The 18,927-nt window shown below is 39.3% G+C and overlaps 1 protein-coding gene across 7 annotated transcripts; it reads right to left on the bottom strand.

Annotated features, from left to right (window-relative positions):
* Positions 1 to 524: 524 nt before the first annotated feature.
* On the bottom strand, positions 525 to 18,336 carry LOC310864233 (high affinity cationic amino acid transporter 1-like). Of its 7 annotated transcripts, XM_083772841.1 has the most exons (14): positions 18,158 to 18,336; positions 17,449 to 17,637; positions 12,377 to 12,766; positions 11,925 to 12,083; positions 11,648 to 11,819; positions 9,924 to 10,057; positions 9,505 to 9,727; positions 8,534 to 8,673; positions 6,737 to 6,839; positions 4,920 to 5,125; positions 4,506 to 4,657; positions 3,649 to 3,757; positions 3,025 to 3,208; positions 525 to 2,920 (listed from the first exon to the last, which is right to left on the bottom strand). In XM_083772841.1, exons 2-13 carry the CDS (start codon positions 17,453 to 17,455, stop codon positions 3,030 to 3,032), a joined length of 1,974 nt encoding a protein of 657 aa, XP_083628967.1. In that variant the 5' UTR covers positions 17,456 to 17,637; positions 18,158 to 18,336; the 3' UTR covers positions 525 to 2,920; positions 3,025 to 3,029. The 7 variants fall into 7 exon arrangements, with proteins under 7 accessions (XP_083628967.1, XP_083628966.1, XP_083628968.1 ...); XM_083772840.1 differs by having other exon boundaries at positions 525 to 3,208; XM_083772842.1 differs by lacking the exon at positions 8,534 to 8,673 and adding an exon at positions 7,946 to 8,082 and having other exon boundaries at positions 525 to 3,208.
* Between the last annotated feature and the right edge of the window lie 591 nt (positions 18,337 to 18,927).

Genomic DNA, 18,927 nt, shown 5'->3' with positions numbered 1-18,927 from the left:
GCATAGGACCGTTGCACAGTGAAGTATAAACAAGGCTTTAGGATTTATAAGTCGTTTTTAGAATATAATAGAATATTCACTCCAGTGAATAGCATTTATCCATTTAGATAACTTTTTGATGTTATTTAATTACTTATTTTTACACAGAAACATAATGTGTGTCTTTACAATAACTGTAATGTAATAATAATACTAATAATGTAATGTAATAATTATTAATTAAATAACCTTATTTTATTCTGAAGGCAACCGGATGTCTTAAATTAGCTAGCTCTCAGACAGGAAGTTCTAAATTAGCTCAAAAGACGGAGCCGGGGGTGGGGGGTTTCAACGCCCTTCTAAATGTGAACATATATCGCCCCCTGTTGGTGAATAGTAGTACACACTGGCACACTCCACACTCTAAGCACGTTATGGCTCCTACATTGTGTAGGCCTATGGCACATATTTTGGATTCATAACAAATGCAGAGCATGACAAACTTTCAAGCACATTACAACACATCAATAACAATATTTGTGCCATTAACTTTCCAGCATCATTTATTTACAGCAGGACTTCAACCTTGACAGGAAGACGATTAGTCGAGAATGATTGAAAAACAAACACAGAGTGCAAATAAGTGTTTTCATTTAGGTGTAACTGCATGAAAACCAAATAGCTTCATTCAAGTTTGCACACAATTCAACTCCAATGAAATGCACAGCATCAAAGACAAAATATTCAAACACAATGGTCGATCTGGCTTCACTTGAATGCTGGTTACAGCAGGACAATGCCCATATTCTAAACTATACACACTCCAAAACAACAAATGGTGTGATGATTTTCAATGACACATGCATGAAAACGTGTAGCACCCCGCTATACATTTGGTATGGGAAAACTGGCATTCAGCTCCTTCAAAGTATTCTTGGCATTAACTTTTTTTTTTTAAAGCTGTAACTGTACATTAAAGGAAAAGAAAAACATATTTTGTACAAGAAAGTCCAAAACATAACAACTTTGCAAGCAACCCAAATACATCCCAATGATAATGAAATGGTTGTCTTTGGTTCTTGATAAAGTACAATGAATCACCCAGTTACATGGCAAAATGGCAACAAGCATAGTATTTACAAAACATACAAGCCATGATGAACACAGAAGTGTAACATTTATGTAGCAACAGCTCATTTGATTCAAGTGTTTTTACCACTAAACTTTTTAATGTTTTATGTAACTGCTTAGTCTGACTGAGAATCCATAGACAAGTCTACGCTTGCATTTTAAATAAATATGATATATTTATAATAACAAAGTTATACTGTTCATAATAATAATAATAAGGGTAATTATTATTATTAATAATACATTTTATGAATGAATTTGGCCTCTGGTTAACAAAATGAAGAATCATAAATACCTAAACCAAAAAGAAAAAAACTAATTGACATACCAATTAAACAGGGTTCATTAAAGACATACTTTACTTTAGTGTAACTTTTATTTTATTTTACTCCACACACATCGCTCTAAACGAATTTATCAACAGAATTGGACAACTGCCATTTTATCATACTTCTTGAGAAGCAGCATCAAGTTTGTCTTCATATTGATTGACTCATAGAGAGATGTGTATGCAAAAGTACAACAAAACAAAGAAAACGCTAAAATGTCTTTACAAAAAAAAAAGAAAAGAAAGAAAGAAAAAAAAAGCATTAAATACACAATGTACAGTATTTACAGACACTCTTGTCAATGCTAGTCAGAGATAAAATAGTTTACTCTTTGGGGTACCGGCAATATAGAAACAAACAGGCACTTAAATGTTTGATCATAATATTACTTGACTTGTGTAATGCTGATAATCAATTCACATTATATAACATAAAGCACAGCACCAGGATGTGCACTATTCTTTGGCAAAATTCTAGCGTGACAAATCCCTTGCCAGAACTTTACATGTGAGATTATATTAAGCCTGACCTCAAATAAATAAGCAGGTGATGGAGAAACCAGATAAAGTCAGTTCAGCAGCAACTAAATACCCCCTCTTTAGAGCACCATGCAACATACTGATGACGCAGAAGGGGCATACATACTGTACTAGCATGTCACTATATCCCCATTTAGTGCATTGTTTCCAGACAGAAATCTGTATCTTTGAGTATTATGGCCAAGTAGTGCAACAGCATCACAAAAGGCAGTGTGCATATTACTAGAAGCTTGTGCTATACTTGACAATAATCATCATTTCCAAATATACAGTAAGGATTTTTTTGATTGGGGTACTGGCACAACAAATGGATGTTGACTTGATAATTTTGCATAGATTTTGGACACAGTGACCAGCACTGTGCCACTGGACTACATTTAAAATATCAGAGACAGAGGACCTGGATCTGAAAAGTGATCCATCTGCCTTTGCCAACTGTGATAATATCATAGTTGACAAATGCACATTTTGAATTTCTTATTGTTAAATCATTTAACAATGTTATGAACGATTGGTGTTTCTTACTTGTTCTTAAATTAAATGTATATTTTTCTAAAACCAAGGATGCACATTTTATGAGATGAATAGAATTGAATGTTGTTGCTCATAGAAAGAGGCAAATATGGCTCATTTGTATTGGTTGTGTAGTCATGCACATAATAACAATTGAAGGGCAGTACAATAGATTTGATATATTATCTTTTGCTATTCTAACCATATCAAAGTGCATACATATACCAATAAATAACGTACTGTACAGTGATGACTTAAAGCAACACTATCAGGCAATTATGGTAAATTAAAAAAATACAAATTTAGCCTTTAGACCAATTCAAGGACAACAGCAACCAAATGGTGGCACCAGGGTGTCGGTGCACAGGTTTGAAATGTGCAATGAACGCTTCATGAGTCTCTTGGGTTTGTATTACGTCCGAGAGGCACCTGTGGGTGTCAGTGACAGTGAGATAAGCCCAATTTACACTATGGAGAGTGACAAAGTATAAACAAAGCTTCATTCATAGTACACACAGAGAAGAACACCGGACCTCTCTTAAGAATCCTCGTCGTCATCTTCTGCGGCTGTATGTCCACTGTGTAGAAAGGCCTCCTTCTCTATGTTCATGGGCTGTCCATTGAGAGAGCACGGTGGTTTGTAACTGTCAGGGCTGCTCCTGCTCATTGCTGCCTCTGCACTGTTACGAATACCATAGCCAAAGTAGATAAAGAAACCTGGAGAGAGTACAGAAACATTACTGCTGACACATAACATAACAAAACAAAACAAACGCATCCACCCATTCCACTCTACAATCTGTCACAAGGTAACAAACTCTCTTTTTAACATGTTTAAATACAGTACATTGAACGTGACATCCAGCAATTTTGGACAATGTTTCCATATATATATATATATATATATTATATATATGTTTTTAAATAGCGAGAATAGCAGATCTACTAGCCCATATGTTAGTAGATACATGTTGCCATACGATGTGTTGTGAAGTTGTAGATCTGCTTTTTTTGCTATTTGTCGTATAGGGCTCAAGTGGCTCAAAATGTGCATTACCGTATTAAAAATGACAATAACAGAACGTAGAACCAACATTTTAATTGAGGCCCTACATTCATTTTATGAAAATTGTGTGGCTTTGAGAAAATAAACGTACCCAAGACCATCCAGATGGCAAAACGCATCCAGGTGCCTCTGTCGAGCTGCATCATCAGATATACATTGATGAACATACTAGCTACAGGGACGAATGGCAACAAGGGAACCTGAGGAAGTGAGGTTTTAAAATGCAGTAGTTAGGTAGTACGGTTTATTTGTAACATACAAATAAACTTTCTCTGTCTTACTATTACTGTAACAACCTGCAAACATACAGTACAATAGTAGATCAACTATTTTCCACCGCTTCAGACTAACAGACTTCAGACTTCAGGCTCACTCAACTACTTACACACCAGGGGCAAATTTTCGACGTGAAAATGCATCTGTTATTTTTTCGCTTTGGTGTCGAATTTTGCGGACATTGGCTGGTGAATGCTACACCTCTCACCTATCAAAATGCAGCCCAAACGTACCTGCTGTGATTATGAACAGAGCAGCAGTCAGCCTGCAGCTCTGCGGGTAGCCTACTGCACCCTCTACCTCTTCTCCACGTTATTAAGCTAACCTCCACCACACTAGAACTGTTGGGGGGAGCTGGGCACTATTTATCATTTTATTTTACAGATGGCCGTGGTGGGCGGCGTGGACCACAAATGACTCTGCGTCCCAACGCAATTGCGCTGTCTGCATCTGCAACTACTCAGGAGGAGTGGAGAGGAGTGGCGAATAATCAGAAGCTGGAGGAGGAGAGGAGTGGTGAATAATCGCATATACGCGTCGCACTTAAATGTGTATAGGCAGCCGCGTCCAAATTCGCTGGCCAAATATTTTGCATTTTCGGGTCGTTTATTCGTGTCACATCACAAATTTGCCAGTGTGTAATGATCTTTACTGTATGATAACTGACATTACCTTGAATGACAGTTTGGCTTTGCTCTCTGGCTGTCTCCATACAATGAAGGTGATAACCAGGATGGCAAACATAAGAATACTTAGGAGGGTGAGTGACCAGGGTGCGAATCCCCCTTGCACAGCTATAATACAGAAGACACACACCAAAACACCTGGAGAGGAAAAGAGACACAGCAGTGACTAGACCAAACAAAACAACAAACTAAAACACAGTGCATCGCAGTGGCGGACGAAGTATCAAAAATATCAATGCATTGCTGTATTAAAAATTTGAAAACAAACAAAAAACTAAAACAAATCATGAATTGGCTAACTCATAATATATTTTATAAGTTTGGGTCCCAAGAGTCCCATAATAGAAATGCAGTGGCGTCGAAAGTAAGTGAAAGCTTGCAAAAAAACAATGTGTCTCACCAATTGTACTGGTGCACATGCTTGCAATAAAACCGGATAGTTGAGAAGGTTCTGTGTTGGAAGGGAGAACTAGGCTCTTTATGGTGAAACGGTCATCTGCCTCTGGCAGGAAGCCAATGGTCCCCTCGTTAATGGATTCACCTATTTCGTTTTCATCTTGTGTGTTGGCCATTTCATAGGCCACACTCTGAAGTTCTGGTTGGTACCTTACAAGTGACAAGAGGTTATTTTACTATGACAGTCAAAACTATGGTACTATGTATGCTTTAGCATGTGTGTTGACTGTTGAGATATAAAGCATGTGATAGTGATCATGATAGGGGAGGCATACACAGACTTAAAGGTATTATGACATGATTTATAACATAATTTTAACAACATTAAAAGTCTTGGCCATGGTCCTTCAAACGTGTCTAAAAAGTTTGAACACTCAACTCCACTCCAGTATTTCTTGACACGAGTTTTTGTGCATGTGTAAAGTTCATCCTGAGAAGCCATGGAAAAACACATTATTTTAGCCTGTAGATGTCGGTAATTCCCCCTTTCCTGTCAACCCAAGATGCGCTTCTTTGACAACGTGGTAGGAACGTCGTCAAAAATAAAAGAGTCATCTAGGCCAGTTGGTATCCAGTGTAAGGACTTGTGTTGATTGACACAGCCAACAACAGAGCAGATCTCTAGAAGCCATTATTAGTAAGTATTACAAAGAAACAAAGTCGCGATCACAATGAGGAAGCGGAGAAGAGAGGGTAGGCACTAGGCAGGGAGCAGAGGGGAGGGGAGGGGGCGGAGGTTTAGCGGAGATCTACGTATATCTCTGCCGTCCAACCAGATGAGACATTTTTGCATAATTATTCACAAAAGTCCAGACAGCAGAGAATACACTGAGGGCTGTATTTTGCGTGTCTTAAGTACCAGGTCTTATTCCCTAACTTGAGTAAACTAAAGACCTGGAGGCGTGATCAATGCTCTTTGACCACTCAGAATAGCCAAATGGCATTGATCACGCCTCCAGGTCTTTAGTTTACTCAAGTTAGGGAATAAGAGCTGGTACTTAAGACACGCAAAATACAGCCCTGAATGTTCAAACTTCGTTTTTTTTTGGTGAAATTGATGTCAAGAAAAGCCAAAAAAGCCAAAAAATCTACAAAAATGTGTTTTAAATGTCACAATCCCTTTAAACTAGAAAAGGTTCTCCTTGGAGCACAGGACTCTGACAGCTATACTGACTGACGCTATACTATATCACATGACTATAGTGATAGTGTGAAGCACTGAGAAAACTGTTGCGCCTTTCTTCGTCCTTTTTTTCAAACTTGACTACGGTAGCGGTGGTCTCAAAAACATATAGCACTGACGAAGGTCTTAGGACCGAAACGTTTGCTTTTTAATTGCACTTTGAGCACAGAGCACTTTATGAGCATGATAAAATAAAATAAAAAATATAGTTTTACTACTTTACAATCGGGATGAAATATGGAAAATCGGACAGGTCCGTGTTGATCACGACTATAGAGTTAGTGTATAGCGATTTGCATGATGTATGTTAAACTCTGTAGGAGTAATATAAAAAAAATTGTTTTGCAAAAATCGGCCTCATGGTGGTGCCATAACCGGCCATTCTGGAAATTTTGCAGAGGTTCAGAATTGGCATTCAGGGAGTGTGGCCACAGTTTCGTGGCGACCGGGCCAATGGTGATTAGCTGGTAACAGACGGAAGGACACACGTCACACACACGGACGGACAGACAGACGGACAGGGGTGAAAACATTATTCTCCGCTGCTATCGCTTAGCGTTAACAATGACAACCCCTACCTGAGGACTAGGACACAGGCAGCCACCAAGCTGTAGGCCAGTAGGGTGCCGATGGACATCAGGTCCACTAAGTCTTTCAGCTCAAACAAGAAGGCCATCACGGCTGCAGGACAGGAAACAGAGAAATACAAGTCCCACATTTAACAATAATGCACAAAACACAAACTTCTATTTTGAACAGAGTTGATCATTCATACAAATGAAAACAATACATTAAGGTATTTTGTGACAAAAATTAACACAACACAGAATTAATTAAAGAAAAATCGCACCTGTTCGTGCGAACTGAGCGGTGCTGTGTGTGTGTGTGTGTTTAGGCTGCTCAACAGTGCCACTTTAGGTCACCCAGCGGTATTGCAACTGTTCATACTCAAAACATACATAGGAGGGACACACTCATACTCCAAACATACAGTACATAGGGACATAGGGACCAGTCACATCAAATATCTGACAAACAGCTAACAACGCATTACGATGTGACTCATTGTGAGCTTGTAGATTGGCTATTTTCATTATTAAAATATATTTTTAAATCATAACAAAAAAGAACGGTTTTGGACACCTGACAGCAGCCAGTAGTAAAGCTAAAAGCATAAAGCATAAAGCATTAAAAGCATACTTAATACTGATCTGCTGTTGCAATTTTCCATATTTTGGAATGTGTAGATTTCGAGGCCTTCAAGATACGTTTCTGGACTGAAAATCACTGGCGCTTTTGGAATAATTAATTAATTAATACCTAACCAAGTTATTGGTTACTTCCAGAGGCCCCACTATGCAGGAGTGGATAGATAGTAAATTACATCTATGCCGTTACTTTCTCTCTGGCTTCAGGAAGATATGTTCATTCAGAAGGTCTATTTGGGTCAAATATGTAAGGCCTTTACAGACAGATTTACAGACGGATGAAATGACTCTATACTATTTATAAACAAGACAATATATTTCGTGTTCTCTCTCAGGTCTTATTGTGGCTATATTTCATTGATTTTATGTAGACAATTTATCTCTCCCAATAGTATAATGTTTAATTCATATATGTTTTCAAATGTTTAAAAAAATTGTGTATAACAGAATAAATGACTTTTTAAATAATGTTTGGTTGTAATGCTGCTGAACAATTAAGTAGAAAACAATAACTTGTAGACTGTTGCTTTGAGTCTCCATCTGTTCTTAATTAGCTTTTGTGTGATCATGTCACCTTACCAGACATGAACCCTGCAGCAAAGGTGGAGACAATCGGTGTCTTCCTCTTGCTGACACTCGCCAGAAACGAGAAGAGCAGCCCATCACGAGCCATAGCAAAGATAATGCGTGGTAGAGGGAACATGGAGCCAAGGAGACTAGGCCAAGGTCGAACGAAGGAGGAAGAGGAGGAGGAAGATATTTATAACCCAAATATACTGTTGCTGAACTCTGGCTTCACACAAGGCTTCAACTGACGGCCTTATCAGCCCAACAACATGGAAGACACACTATGGCACAACAAAGTGTTTCAGCTTCCACTTCCACAGGGAAATGACTAGTGCGCCCAAAACGATTTAGAATGTAGGGTTTCAACCTGGAAAATGTTGGAAAATTCCCTCAACAAGCTCTCATCACATTGCATTGCGCGTTTTGAGGTTGTAGACCGGCTGTTTTCGCTGCACGACACCATCAAAGTATAAAATGGGGCTTAAGTGGATTTGAAAGGTGAGGGCAAAACTGGATCTTGAGGCCTTGTGTGGCTAGAGTGTTCCTTTAGGGTTCTGAGGGGGAAGTCAACTAGTTAGTGGGTTTAAGACGTGACCTCACCTGCCACAACGCCAGATGTTATTGTAGCTGTTAGGGGGGTTTTGGTTCTCGGGCTGATTTTAGCCAAGCATTTGAAGAGCAGGCCGTCCTCTGCCATAGCCCATATTACTCTGGGCATTGGAAACATGGAACCTAGTAAGCTAGCAGGGGAGAGAAATAAAAGCAAGCCGTGCAAGTAAATTGCACATGGTTAGATATAGCATATCGTTGCTGTCGGGTGTAAACTTAATATGCCCTAATTTTCAGGATACAAATTCAAAGGAAGCAATAGCTGATCTACAAGTTGTGACATGTTTTGAACTTGTAGATCTGCAATTTTAGCTGATTTTGTGTGACACTATAGTAGGACGATATAGGACTATAATTTACGAAAAAACATAACTAGCAACAATATATTGAAGGACATTTCAAACATACTCCATCTTAAGACGTTTCATCAACATTATGTGAACATAAACAATACTGTTCCACATCCAGAGAGGCCATGACGCTATGATGTTCTATTATTGACATGTTTGGGAATACAAAAATACAGATCCAGCAGACCAGCACACTGTCTAGAACTTGCAATATTCTTTCATTACAAAACAACTTTTTTGCACTGATGAAGGTCTAAGGACCAAAACATAATTCTGTAATAAAGATTTTTGCAAGTTCTAGGCAGTGCGTGGGATTTTCTCATTGTGTGCACTTTCTTTTGTTCTACGCACTTGATGTTAAGTCTTTGGGAATAAATTCAGTATGTTCACAAATCTAAACTATTTAATTACCCAACATTATACTATAAGAAGAACCAATAGCAAGTTTTCTTGGTGTGAATTTACTGTTAGTTGACGAATACCGTTAGCCAAGTTCCTAATGCAAAACAAAATGTAGCTTAACTTTAATTGTATTATTCATATCTGAAAAAAGCATGCTGAATCATTAGAAAACTATAAGTAATTGTGAGAAAGGTGTCCCATGCACCTTACCTGGTAGACAGGGCACACAAAGATCCAATGGCCACTGCAATGTTAGCCCCACCCCAGCCCACATATGTAAAGGCCACAGGCAGTGGGCTGTTGGGGTCCAGCAGGTAATAAGGCATCATCATGGTGAGGGCTGCAGACACTCCAAAGTAGGCCACAAAGCAGATAAGGAGGGAGGCTACTATCCCGATAGGAATGGCCCGCTGAGGATTCTTAACCTCCTCTCCTGTGGGGGAGGTTAACTGGTTAATGTTACTGGTTAACTGATGTTAATGTGCAGTTACATGTTTACTGTTACAAAAAGTTACAAACAAAGAGAGAGAGAGAGAGAGCCCATGTTACTTGTAATGTATTGTGACAATAAAGTCTGATTGATTGATTGATTGAGAGCGAGAGAGAGAGAGAGAGATTTTGATTCTCACCTGTAGTGGCAATACAGTCAAAGCCTACAAAGGCATAGAAGCACGTGGCCGCACCAGAGAGGACTCCTGTGAAGCCAAAAGGCATGAAGCCCCCCTCACCAAGTCTCTCTTCTGTTACTATCGACTCTGCGATGCTGGAACGAATATAACAAAGACATTTTAAATAATAATTTATGGTTGTGTGGAAAGTAACTATCATCATCACATCACATCACATCCTGATGAAGGCGAAATGCCACATGATATCATTAGTTATTAGTTAGTTTATGAAGGACTCACTACTCTTAACCCTTGGACTACCAGTCCCAATTTTTTTGTTTGGGTAACAAATTGGCATATTTTTAATTCATCGTTTTAACATACAAGAAAGATCTGGTGGATTGAAGAGATGTTTTTTTTTTTTTCATTCATTGCAAATGTATTCTCTCGATTCGCCACCAGATGGCGGGAAAGCACCATTATGCTGATTTTGGCTAAAATAGACGGATCTTCCTAAGTCACTTCCGGTTCAACGATCAACAACATCCTGTAGTATTTTGACCCTAGTCAATAGCTTGGCTGGTCCGGATTGCTAAGCTAATGCTATATTTTTCATAACTAAGTCAAATTAACCTCAAATCAACCCCAAAATATCACATTTTTTACAGCGACGCACATAGAGACGGCGCGCGTGCACGATAGCGCACGATCACGCGGATTTCGGCCGTTTTTTGGTAAATTACATCCAACATTAGTGATATTAGCGAAAAAATATTAATTTTTGCTCTTTTGACCCCGCGATAACTGATATTGATTGTCATTCCGTTTTTTCCGTTAACGGGAGGTTTAGATTTTTCGATTAATTCCGTTTTTTCCGTGAATTGTAGGCCAAGGGTTAATGTTTAATGCTCCTCAAGATAGTTGTGTGTGTGTGTGTGTGTGTGTGTGTGTGTGTGTGTGTGTGTGTGTGTGTATATATATATATATATATATATATATATATGAATGACCTGATGAAGGTCTGCAGACAGAAACTCCATGGACAAGTGTGCAGTCTATTTTCTTTGTGCATGAACAAGGAATGACCACACAATTTATGCGAGAATAAATACTGCATAAGAAAATTACATTACCGTAGACCGTAATGTAGGCTAGCTAGCCTATATTGTGTAGTATTGTAAAATATATATATATATATCTCGATCGATTTAACACTTGGCAGGTGTATAGCTGAGGACCCAAGGGAGTGCTGTGTCGAGTGTCACATCGATTGGATGTTCCCGAGAACACAAGCAGCACTTTCAGAGGCCATGCAATAGGCCCGCTCTGAACTGAAGATAGCTATGCTACCTTACCTTCACATTAGCACCGACAACAGCTACAAAATGCCATGTCGCCTTGTCACACATAAAAAGCAAGGCTTTTGCACACCTACAAAGGACAGGAGAGGGACAGCCAAGTGCCCGTCCCATACTGAAAAAGGGAACACACTGTCCTCAAATGCAGCAGAACAACTTTATTAAGGGAACAGCAACCTGGTCCTAGACCTTCATCAGACTATCTCTGATGTAGTTTGTCACACAGCAATAAGTGTTGGGTGTGAGTTTGTAGATTGATGTAGCTGACTTCAATTGAAAATTACTTGTATTAAGCTGTCGCTTTGTCGCTGCTAGTGTGAATGCAGCATAAAAGTGCATAACTATAACACCAATTTGGATATCTGCTTTCCATTTGAAAACACTCACTTAAGGCTGGAGTTGCTGGTAATGTTTAGAATTTCACTGGGATTCAGATGCCAGTTTTTTAGGGTTCCTTTGACCAGACCTGAGATGACCACAAACACCAGCACCAGTACATTGATGCAGGTGAACACTTTGTTAACCATTGCTGACTCTTTCACTCCGAATGCAAGTAAGCCTGTTGGACAGTGAAAGCAAAACAAAATGTGAGAGAGGAAAATTACGTTTCAGAGACAGACGTGAAATAGCAAAACACTACCATCACATTGTAGAGCCGTCTAACCTGTCAGTAAGATGATGATGAAGACTGCAAATATGTCCGGATACTGTGCCAGAATGCCTGGAGCATTCATGCTCATGTATTGTCTGCAGAAGTCCTCTATATGTTTTCCAATCAGTTCATCAAATGTTGCACTCCAGGCTCTGGCAACACTAGACGTTCCTGTGTGGATGAAAAGTACGTTTATTTGTGCCATAAAGAAAAAAAGACAGAAACATATAGACATGAAAACAAACTTTACACAGCTGAAGGAAATAACATACTTGTACAATAATGTATGTAAAAAGTATTAAGATGATGACTGGCAGTTAAAAGAGGAAAGAAACAAGATATAAAACGAGAAAAGAAATTATTATAATGACAGAGAAAAACACTTTTCAGTATTTTTTTCTCCTACACCACATACTGTATTATGTGGTATAGCTCCTCCCCTTCCCTAGGATGAAGTATCTTACCGATGATATAAGCAAGGATGAGGTTCCAGCCTGTGATGAAGGCCCAGAGCTCTCCAACCGTCACATAGCTGTAGAGGTATGCTGATCCCGTCTTGGGAACACGGGCACCAAACTCGGCGTAGCACAGACCGGCCAGGACAGAGGCCAGGGCTGCGATTAAGAAGGAGAGGACGATGGCGGGTCCGGAGTTGTCCCGGGCCACCGCGCCGGCAAGCACGTAGACGCCAGCACCCAACGTGCTGCCGACACCCAGGGCTACAAGGTCAAAGGTGTTGAGGCATCGGGACAGACGGGAATCCTCTGTGTTACAGTCCACCACCTTCACTCTTAGAAGCTGCTTCCCGATGTCTTTTAATGTCGCCAGAATCATCCTGGCACTCGCTGGTGAACCTGACGCCAAGAACACCAAGATGTTAGGACTGTGACGTGTAAAACTCCTGCTACATTACAGTACGTAGAAACCCATCTTGAATGTCAGAAGACTGGTAAAACAAAGGTCAACAAATTAAGATTAAGAACAAAGCAAAGTCACCCTCAGTTGAATGATCTCATGATCCCCTGTATAATCGATTTAATAAAACAACTTGATACTATGACGTACAGACAGTCTGTATGACATAGTACCATACATAATCTGTATGGTACAGATACTGTAGGACAGGGGTTCTCAACCTGTTGGTTCCCGACCCAAATTATTAAAAAATAAATAAAAATGTTTTGTTTTGAAAATGGAAATGAAGAGTTTACATAGTAGGCCTACATGCATAAACTTTCCTTAATTATTATATCTGGTTTCAGTATTCATTTATGATATATTTTCTCAATATTAAGGCTATTTTTGCAGTCAGTTTGTATTGGGGGCGGGGCGGGGAGGATGGTGCCAGACATGGCCAAATCATTTCCGGGGGTCCCGACTATGTTTAATGAATATATTCTTGATCGGACATGATTGAGTCGACAACATTACCACCTTAAAAAAGCACAAGTGTGTACAATAGTGAGAATGCAACTGAAAAATAAGGAACAGGGGTAATACAGATGTTAATAATTAACACTTTAACACGATACTACGAATTTTGACAGATTAATAGAAGTCAAGGTAATAGGCCTACTATCAATGAATTAAAGTAAATAATAATAAAAAATAAAACAAGCTACAGTCTCCACTAGCATGTGTAGGAAATAATGTCTTGCCTACTGGCCAAATTGGTGGGTGGTCTCAAATATTAGGAGATTGGTCATCAGTACCACTGCCACATCCAAAAGTTAATAGTTCCAGTTTAATTTAAACCCATATCACTACACACACTTAAAAATAGTGATGAAGTCTTAAACTTGATGATTTTTTGTCCATATCATGTACAGTAGGCTTACAAAATAACGCTATCTAACGATCATGATTAGCCTGATCAAACATCCTGCTTCAGTCTCTCTCTGACAAACCAATGCAGCTGTGAAAACCACAGATATCCAACCCAGGTACAGCATTCATACAGGTCGATGTGACTCAGTCATTCAATAGAAAAGACAAAGCACTTGGGTACTGTATACTCACCAAGATTGCCTCCTGATAATATTCGAAAGCAAAACAACAACAATCCTCCTTCCTTGAGGTGAACAATTTCTCCCCTTACGATGTATGAGCAATCCTAGAGAATGTTCTTCATAGAACAGAATATATATATATGTTCATCAAAGGGCAGTTTACAATCCCACAAGGATGAACACAGTACTGTAGCTGAGAGAGCAGCCACAATACAGACCACAGGTCTGTGGCACTACAAACCCCTCAGGTGCCAGTCTCACAAATAGAATGGTGACACATCACATGGTCAGGGACTCAGAACAGCTGTGACGACAGCCATGCATTCTGTCTCCCCCTCAACCCCTACCCCACCCCCACCACACCACCCGCCAGACCAACTCTTGACCTCTCCAGCTGACTTTACAATAATAATGCAAAGAACTGTTGATCATGAAAACACCACGGCTGTAAAAGTATTAGGCTAGGTCATGGTAATGACGATCGAATCAAATATGTGTTTCATCTAGATGCAGATTAAATATGGAGAAAGTGACAATGTCAGGAATGCTCAGAACTTAAAAAGAAGACAACTGTCAAAATCTAATCCAAAATGCATACGGTACTCAACGTTTGTCACACATTATCTAACAGGGTTATGACAAGCTAGGAGAATTAAAGCTTGGCGGATGCTATCTTTAAATCTCTGGTACAGTACATCAAATGGAACCATTTGTGTTTAACACGTCTATAACACATCCCTCTATAAATACCTCACATACCCAATCTTCTCCACTGACTAAACATAATGCCCAAACTCCAATGTCTAGACTAGACACTGTACAGCAAACCGAGTCCAAGAGTTGCATAGGCTAATGTGTTGTGTACTCATAATGAACAATCAAACTTGGAACAAATTAGAAGTATGGAAACATATGTCCTTAGATGTTGTGCGAGAGAGATTTGTAGGAAGAGCAGCCAGGGGTTTAGCACTAAGCACATTGCACATGCATTCTGATTCATGATGTGACATGCTGCAGCAGAGCTAAAATAGGCAGGTGGGTAGAGAGAGGCCCTGCCCTCTTCTCCACCAATCAGCTTGGCCGAACACCTGTGACACAGAGAGGGGACGTGGGTAAATGCGGAATGGCAGTCAAGTCACATGTACAGTACTTGTCTACTTTACTTAGACAAAATGCTGTCACTTCATACTGTCATGTTTAGAAGCCATAGCCGTACACAACTGGAATATGACATACTGTACAGCACAGTAGAAACAGATACAAACAGAGCCTTCGAAACAGGCACGGGAATGCCTGAAACCACATTATCCATTTAGATAATGGTCTACATTTAATGTCTATCTATAATGGCTTTGTAATGTATTCCTTCCATGTTCCAGAATATGTGTTGCTCGGCCATTTCCGTGTCATTACCATGCTCATGCTTAAACTGCAAAATATTATTATCTGATAATATACAGTATGGGCTCCTACTAGAATTGAATTTGTTTCAAATTCTACCAGATGACATTACAATAATGTACATTGTACATGAGTCAAACAGATAAAGTATAAACAACTGGCCGGCAGTGCTAAATGCACAGTTACAACACAATTACTATATCTGGATTTGAGGATGTGAAGAGGCTATTTTAAATGTGATGGGCATTCAGCAAATGTTTAAATGTCTTATGGAAAATCTTAATTTTGAAAGAAATTGTACAGTTTGTTATGCAAATCAAATCAAGTCAAAGTGAACTTTTAGGTCCCCCTCTGTCCATGTGACTGGGAAAGTTAAAAAAAAAAAGTGCCATGTGAGAGTGATCATAAAAAGACAGCCTTCGTGTGCAATGGAAAGAGACCTTTCCATTTCTGGGAATCTGGTCATAATGAACACCTGTGGATTCTGCACTGACCTTGAGACAAAAAAGCTGCAGTACAACACACAACAATAACGATGTATCTGTCTACATACACTACAGTACAAACAACAATGAAGTTAAATAAAACCAAAAGGAAATTAGGATTATATGCTGTGTTTTATGACATTTATCGGCACAAAACAGGGCTTCTGCATAGCCTTAGACTTAGAGCAAAGCCTAATACAAAAAAGACCAAAACAAAAACAAAAAAGGAATAGGATTTCCAGATAAATTATTCCCCCGAGATAAGACATCTTAGAAGGAATACTCAAAGCACACCGTCAGCTATTCCAACAGTTAAAACATCGGACAATTGTTCTTGGGACACCTGGGCTGGGATAGACAGTAAAAGGCAGATAGGCAAAAGAGGGAGGGGGGTGGGAGGAATCTTACAAATTGAAGCTGACAGACCTATAAATGACCACTAGGGGCTGAACATTTTCGAAACATTGTATTAAGTATTAAGTAAGAATGTAAATATTAAAACAAGGTATGAGACAGACTGTAGTCTGTCTATGTCTAGTCACTCACTAGCGTACCATTGCAATTGTTTCAACAATAATGTTTCATATTGGACGCGCAGAGCAACCAAAATCCTAGCCCCATTTGGAACCTCTCTGTCATATGTATAGCATCTCAAAGCTATACAGCGGAGGGAGAAGTTCCGATTGGAGCTACCATAATGTAGTAAAACACTAAGCTGCAAGTGCATCTGGAACACAATGCCTTTCCCAAAAATATCTTGGACATGGTGATTGGCCTATTATGTGAGAAGATTACAATTATGACCAACGGACATGCAAGGACCAGGGGGAAAGGAATAAAGAAAAAAAATATATATATAGGGATTGTGTGTGTGTGTGTGTATATATATATATATATATATATATATATATATATATATATAGAGAGAGAGAGAGAGAGAGAGAGAGAGAGAGAGACCGGATGAAGGTCTGCAGACTGAAACTCCATGGACAAGTGTGCAGTCTATTTTCTTTGTGCATGAACAAGGAATGACCACACAATTGGGTCTACTGTATTTTTTAATGCGAAAATAATTACTGCATAACATTTTTAGTAGAATAAAATGTAGGCTAGCTAGCCTATATTGTGTAATATTGTAAAACATTTTTTTAACTGATGTAGGTGTAGGTAGGCTATATCCTAGCTCTGGTCCATAGCTCTAATGCCTTCAAGGCATTAGAGCTATGGACCAGAGTATATCCCAGGTGTATTTCCCTTCCTAAATACATGTGATCTGACTGAGGGAACATGAGGATAGCCTAAATAAAGATGTCAACACTGCAGTTCATACTTGCTCCTCCTTATGGGAAATTTACATTTAGTTATTAGCTTGCCTTACATAGTTTGCTGATATTATACAGTTCCCAATAATATTGGGAAAACTGTTTTTTATTGCAGTGGCATTACAGTTATGTTAAGTACTTTAACTCTATATATTATAGTCATTATAGAGGCATTACAGTTATGTTAAGTACTTTAACTCTATATATATTTAGAGTTAAAGTACTTAACTTAACTGTAATGCCACTGCATGGCCGAATGAGTACAGTCAACCTATTACATTACTGTGTTGTTATTACTTAGTTATTACTGTAGGCCTACCTGACATATTGTTAGATTGTTCAGGAGTCAGGACAGGTTTTTATGTTTCACTGGCTTTGTAGAAAATGAAAATCGTAGTCTACAATACTGCAGGGATACTTTTTCTCATTGGCTTTGCCATCATGGTCAGTGTGTCGCTATAAAAGGCAATGTTTGGTGCCCGCTCCACTCCATCGCCCTGGACCGTATCTCTGACTCCTGTTAAGTTTCCGAAAGTCGAAAGAGCAAAAAAATAAAAACTCCTCAGCACAGCCGCCAGTTGAACTGTAGGCCTATAGCCACTGATGCGCCACACTAATCAAACTGTTTAATGGATGCGAATGCGATGGATAACATACTAATACACATTTGAAAATGCATTACGATAAGCACCAGTGCACCACGTTATTATTGCATCAGCAGGAAGATCGCCGAAGATGGTTACTTCCTCCGAAGCGAGAGGCCATGCGTGTGGCTCAGTGGCTGTGCGCCGTAGCCTTACGTGTGAAGCCCCCTTTATACGGTGTCGCGTGCCAGAATATAACTCATCTACAAGCTAACAACGCGTTGCTAACTTGTAGATCAGTTATTTTTTGGTTCACGGGACACCTTCGCGCTAGGAGTATATTATTACATTATGCTTTACGGTTTTTGGTTACATGGTGATATGTATTAACAGACTGCTGTAACCAATACAGTTCCTTAAACATGTGGCAAGAACTTGAGAAACAACGTAAAAGTGACTTACCTCTTTAAAAAACCGCTGTGAAATGTTGCGGCTGTGATCCAATATGCCACGTAGCAAGGGCCAATACTTTTACAATCAAAATAAATTGCAATCACAATGTAACTTTTTGACAGTTGATCCGATGTTAAAAGAAGGAGACAGATGGAAGTCAACCTGCAGAGTCGTTGGCTCCACCCGGCTGTCGTTCCGGGCTACTGTAAGGAATGAGCCACTGGAAGTAACCTATGTCCACCACAAGATGGTAGTGTTTCCAAAGGAAAAGATTCCCGCCGTCCCCACAAAGCACTCAGAACTTAAGTCAGAAGCGCTCATATATTGCATACAATGGTACAATTAAATTACACATTGTAATTTACAATTGCCACAGTTGCCACTAAAATGTGGAACACTCTACCAACAGCCGTTGAGAAATGTGAATCCCTAGACTCCTTCAAAACCGCTCTCAAAGAGCACTGTACCCATTCTTCAAACTGTTAATAAAATGTTCAATCAATCAATCAGTACTGCATAGTCATCATTTATATTTTGTATTATTGTGCTATGTATTTATTGTTACTGTAGTTTGCAGATTACTATGACAACCTGCAAACCCTGTTCTGACATTCCATATGTTGATCTGACCTCATCAAAACCTGTACACTCAATACACACAGCCAGACCTCATCAAACCCAATATACTGCCCCAATATATATTAGCACTCGCACACTCTCTCTCTCTCTATATATATATATATATATTGTTAACCCCCAAA

Source organism: Protomyctophum parallelum (assembly GCF_964188405.1).
Source record: "Protomyctophum parallelum genome assembly, chromosome: 9".
Taxonomy (NCBI): domain Eukaryota; kingdom Metazoa; phylum Chordata; class Actinopteri; order Myctophiformes; family Myctophidae; genus Protomyctophum; species Protomyctophum parallelum.
This window is presented reverse-complemented; position numbering and strand designations above follow the sequence as displayed.

Bases quoted from the DNA above. Each gene is read 5' to 3' on its own strand.
- LOC310864233 (XM_083772840.1), bottom strand. The intron at 8,674-9,504 runs GTAAGGTGCATG...CTCCCCTGCTAG, and splicing joins TTGTGTGCCCTGTCTACCAG to CTTACTAGGTTCCATGTTTC. The intron at 4,658-4,919 runs GTGAGACACATT...TTTCCTCTCCAG, and splicing joins CATGTGCACCAGTACAATTG to GTGTTTTGGTGTGTGTCTTC.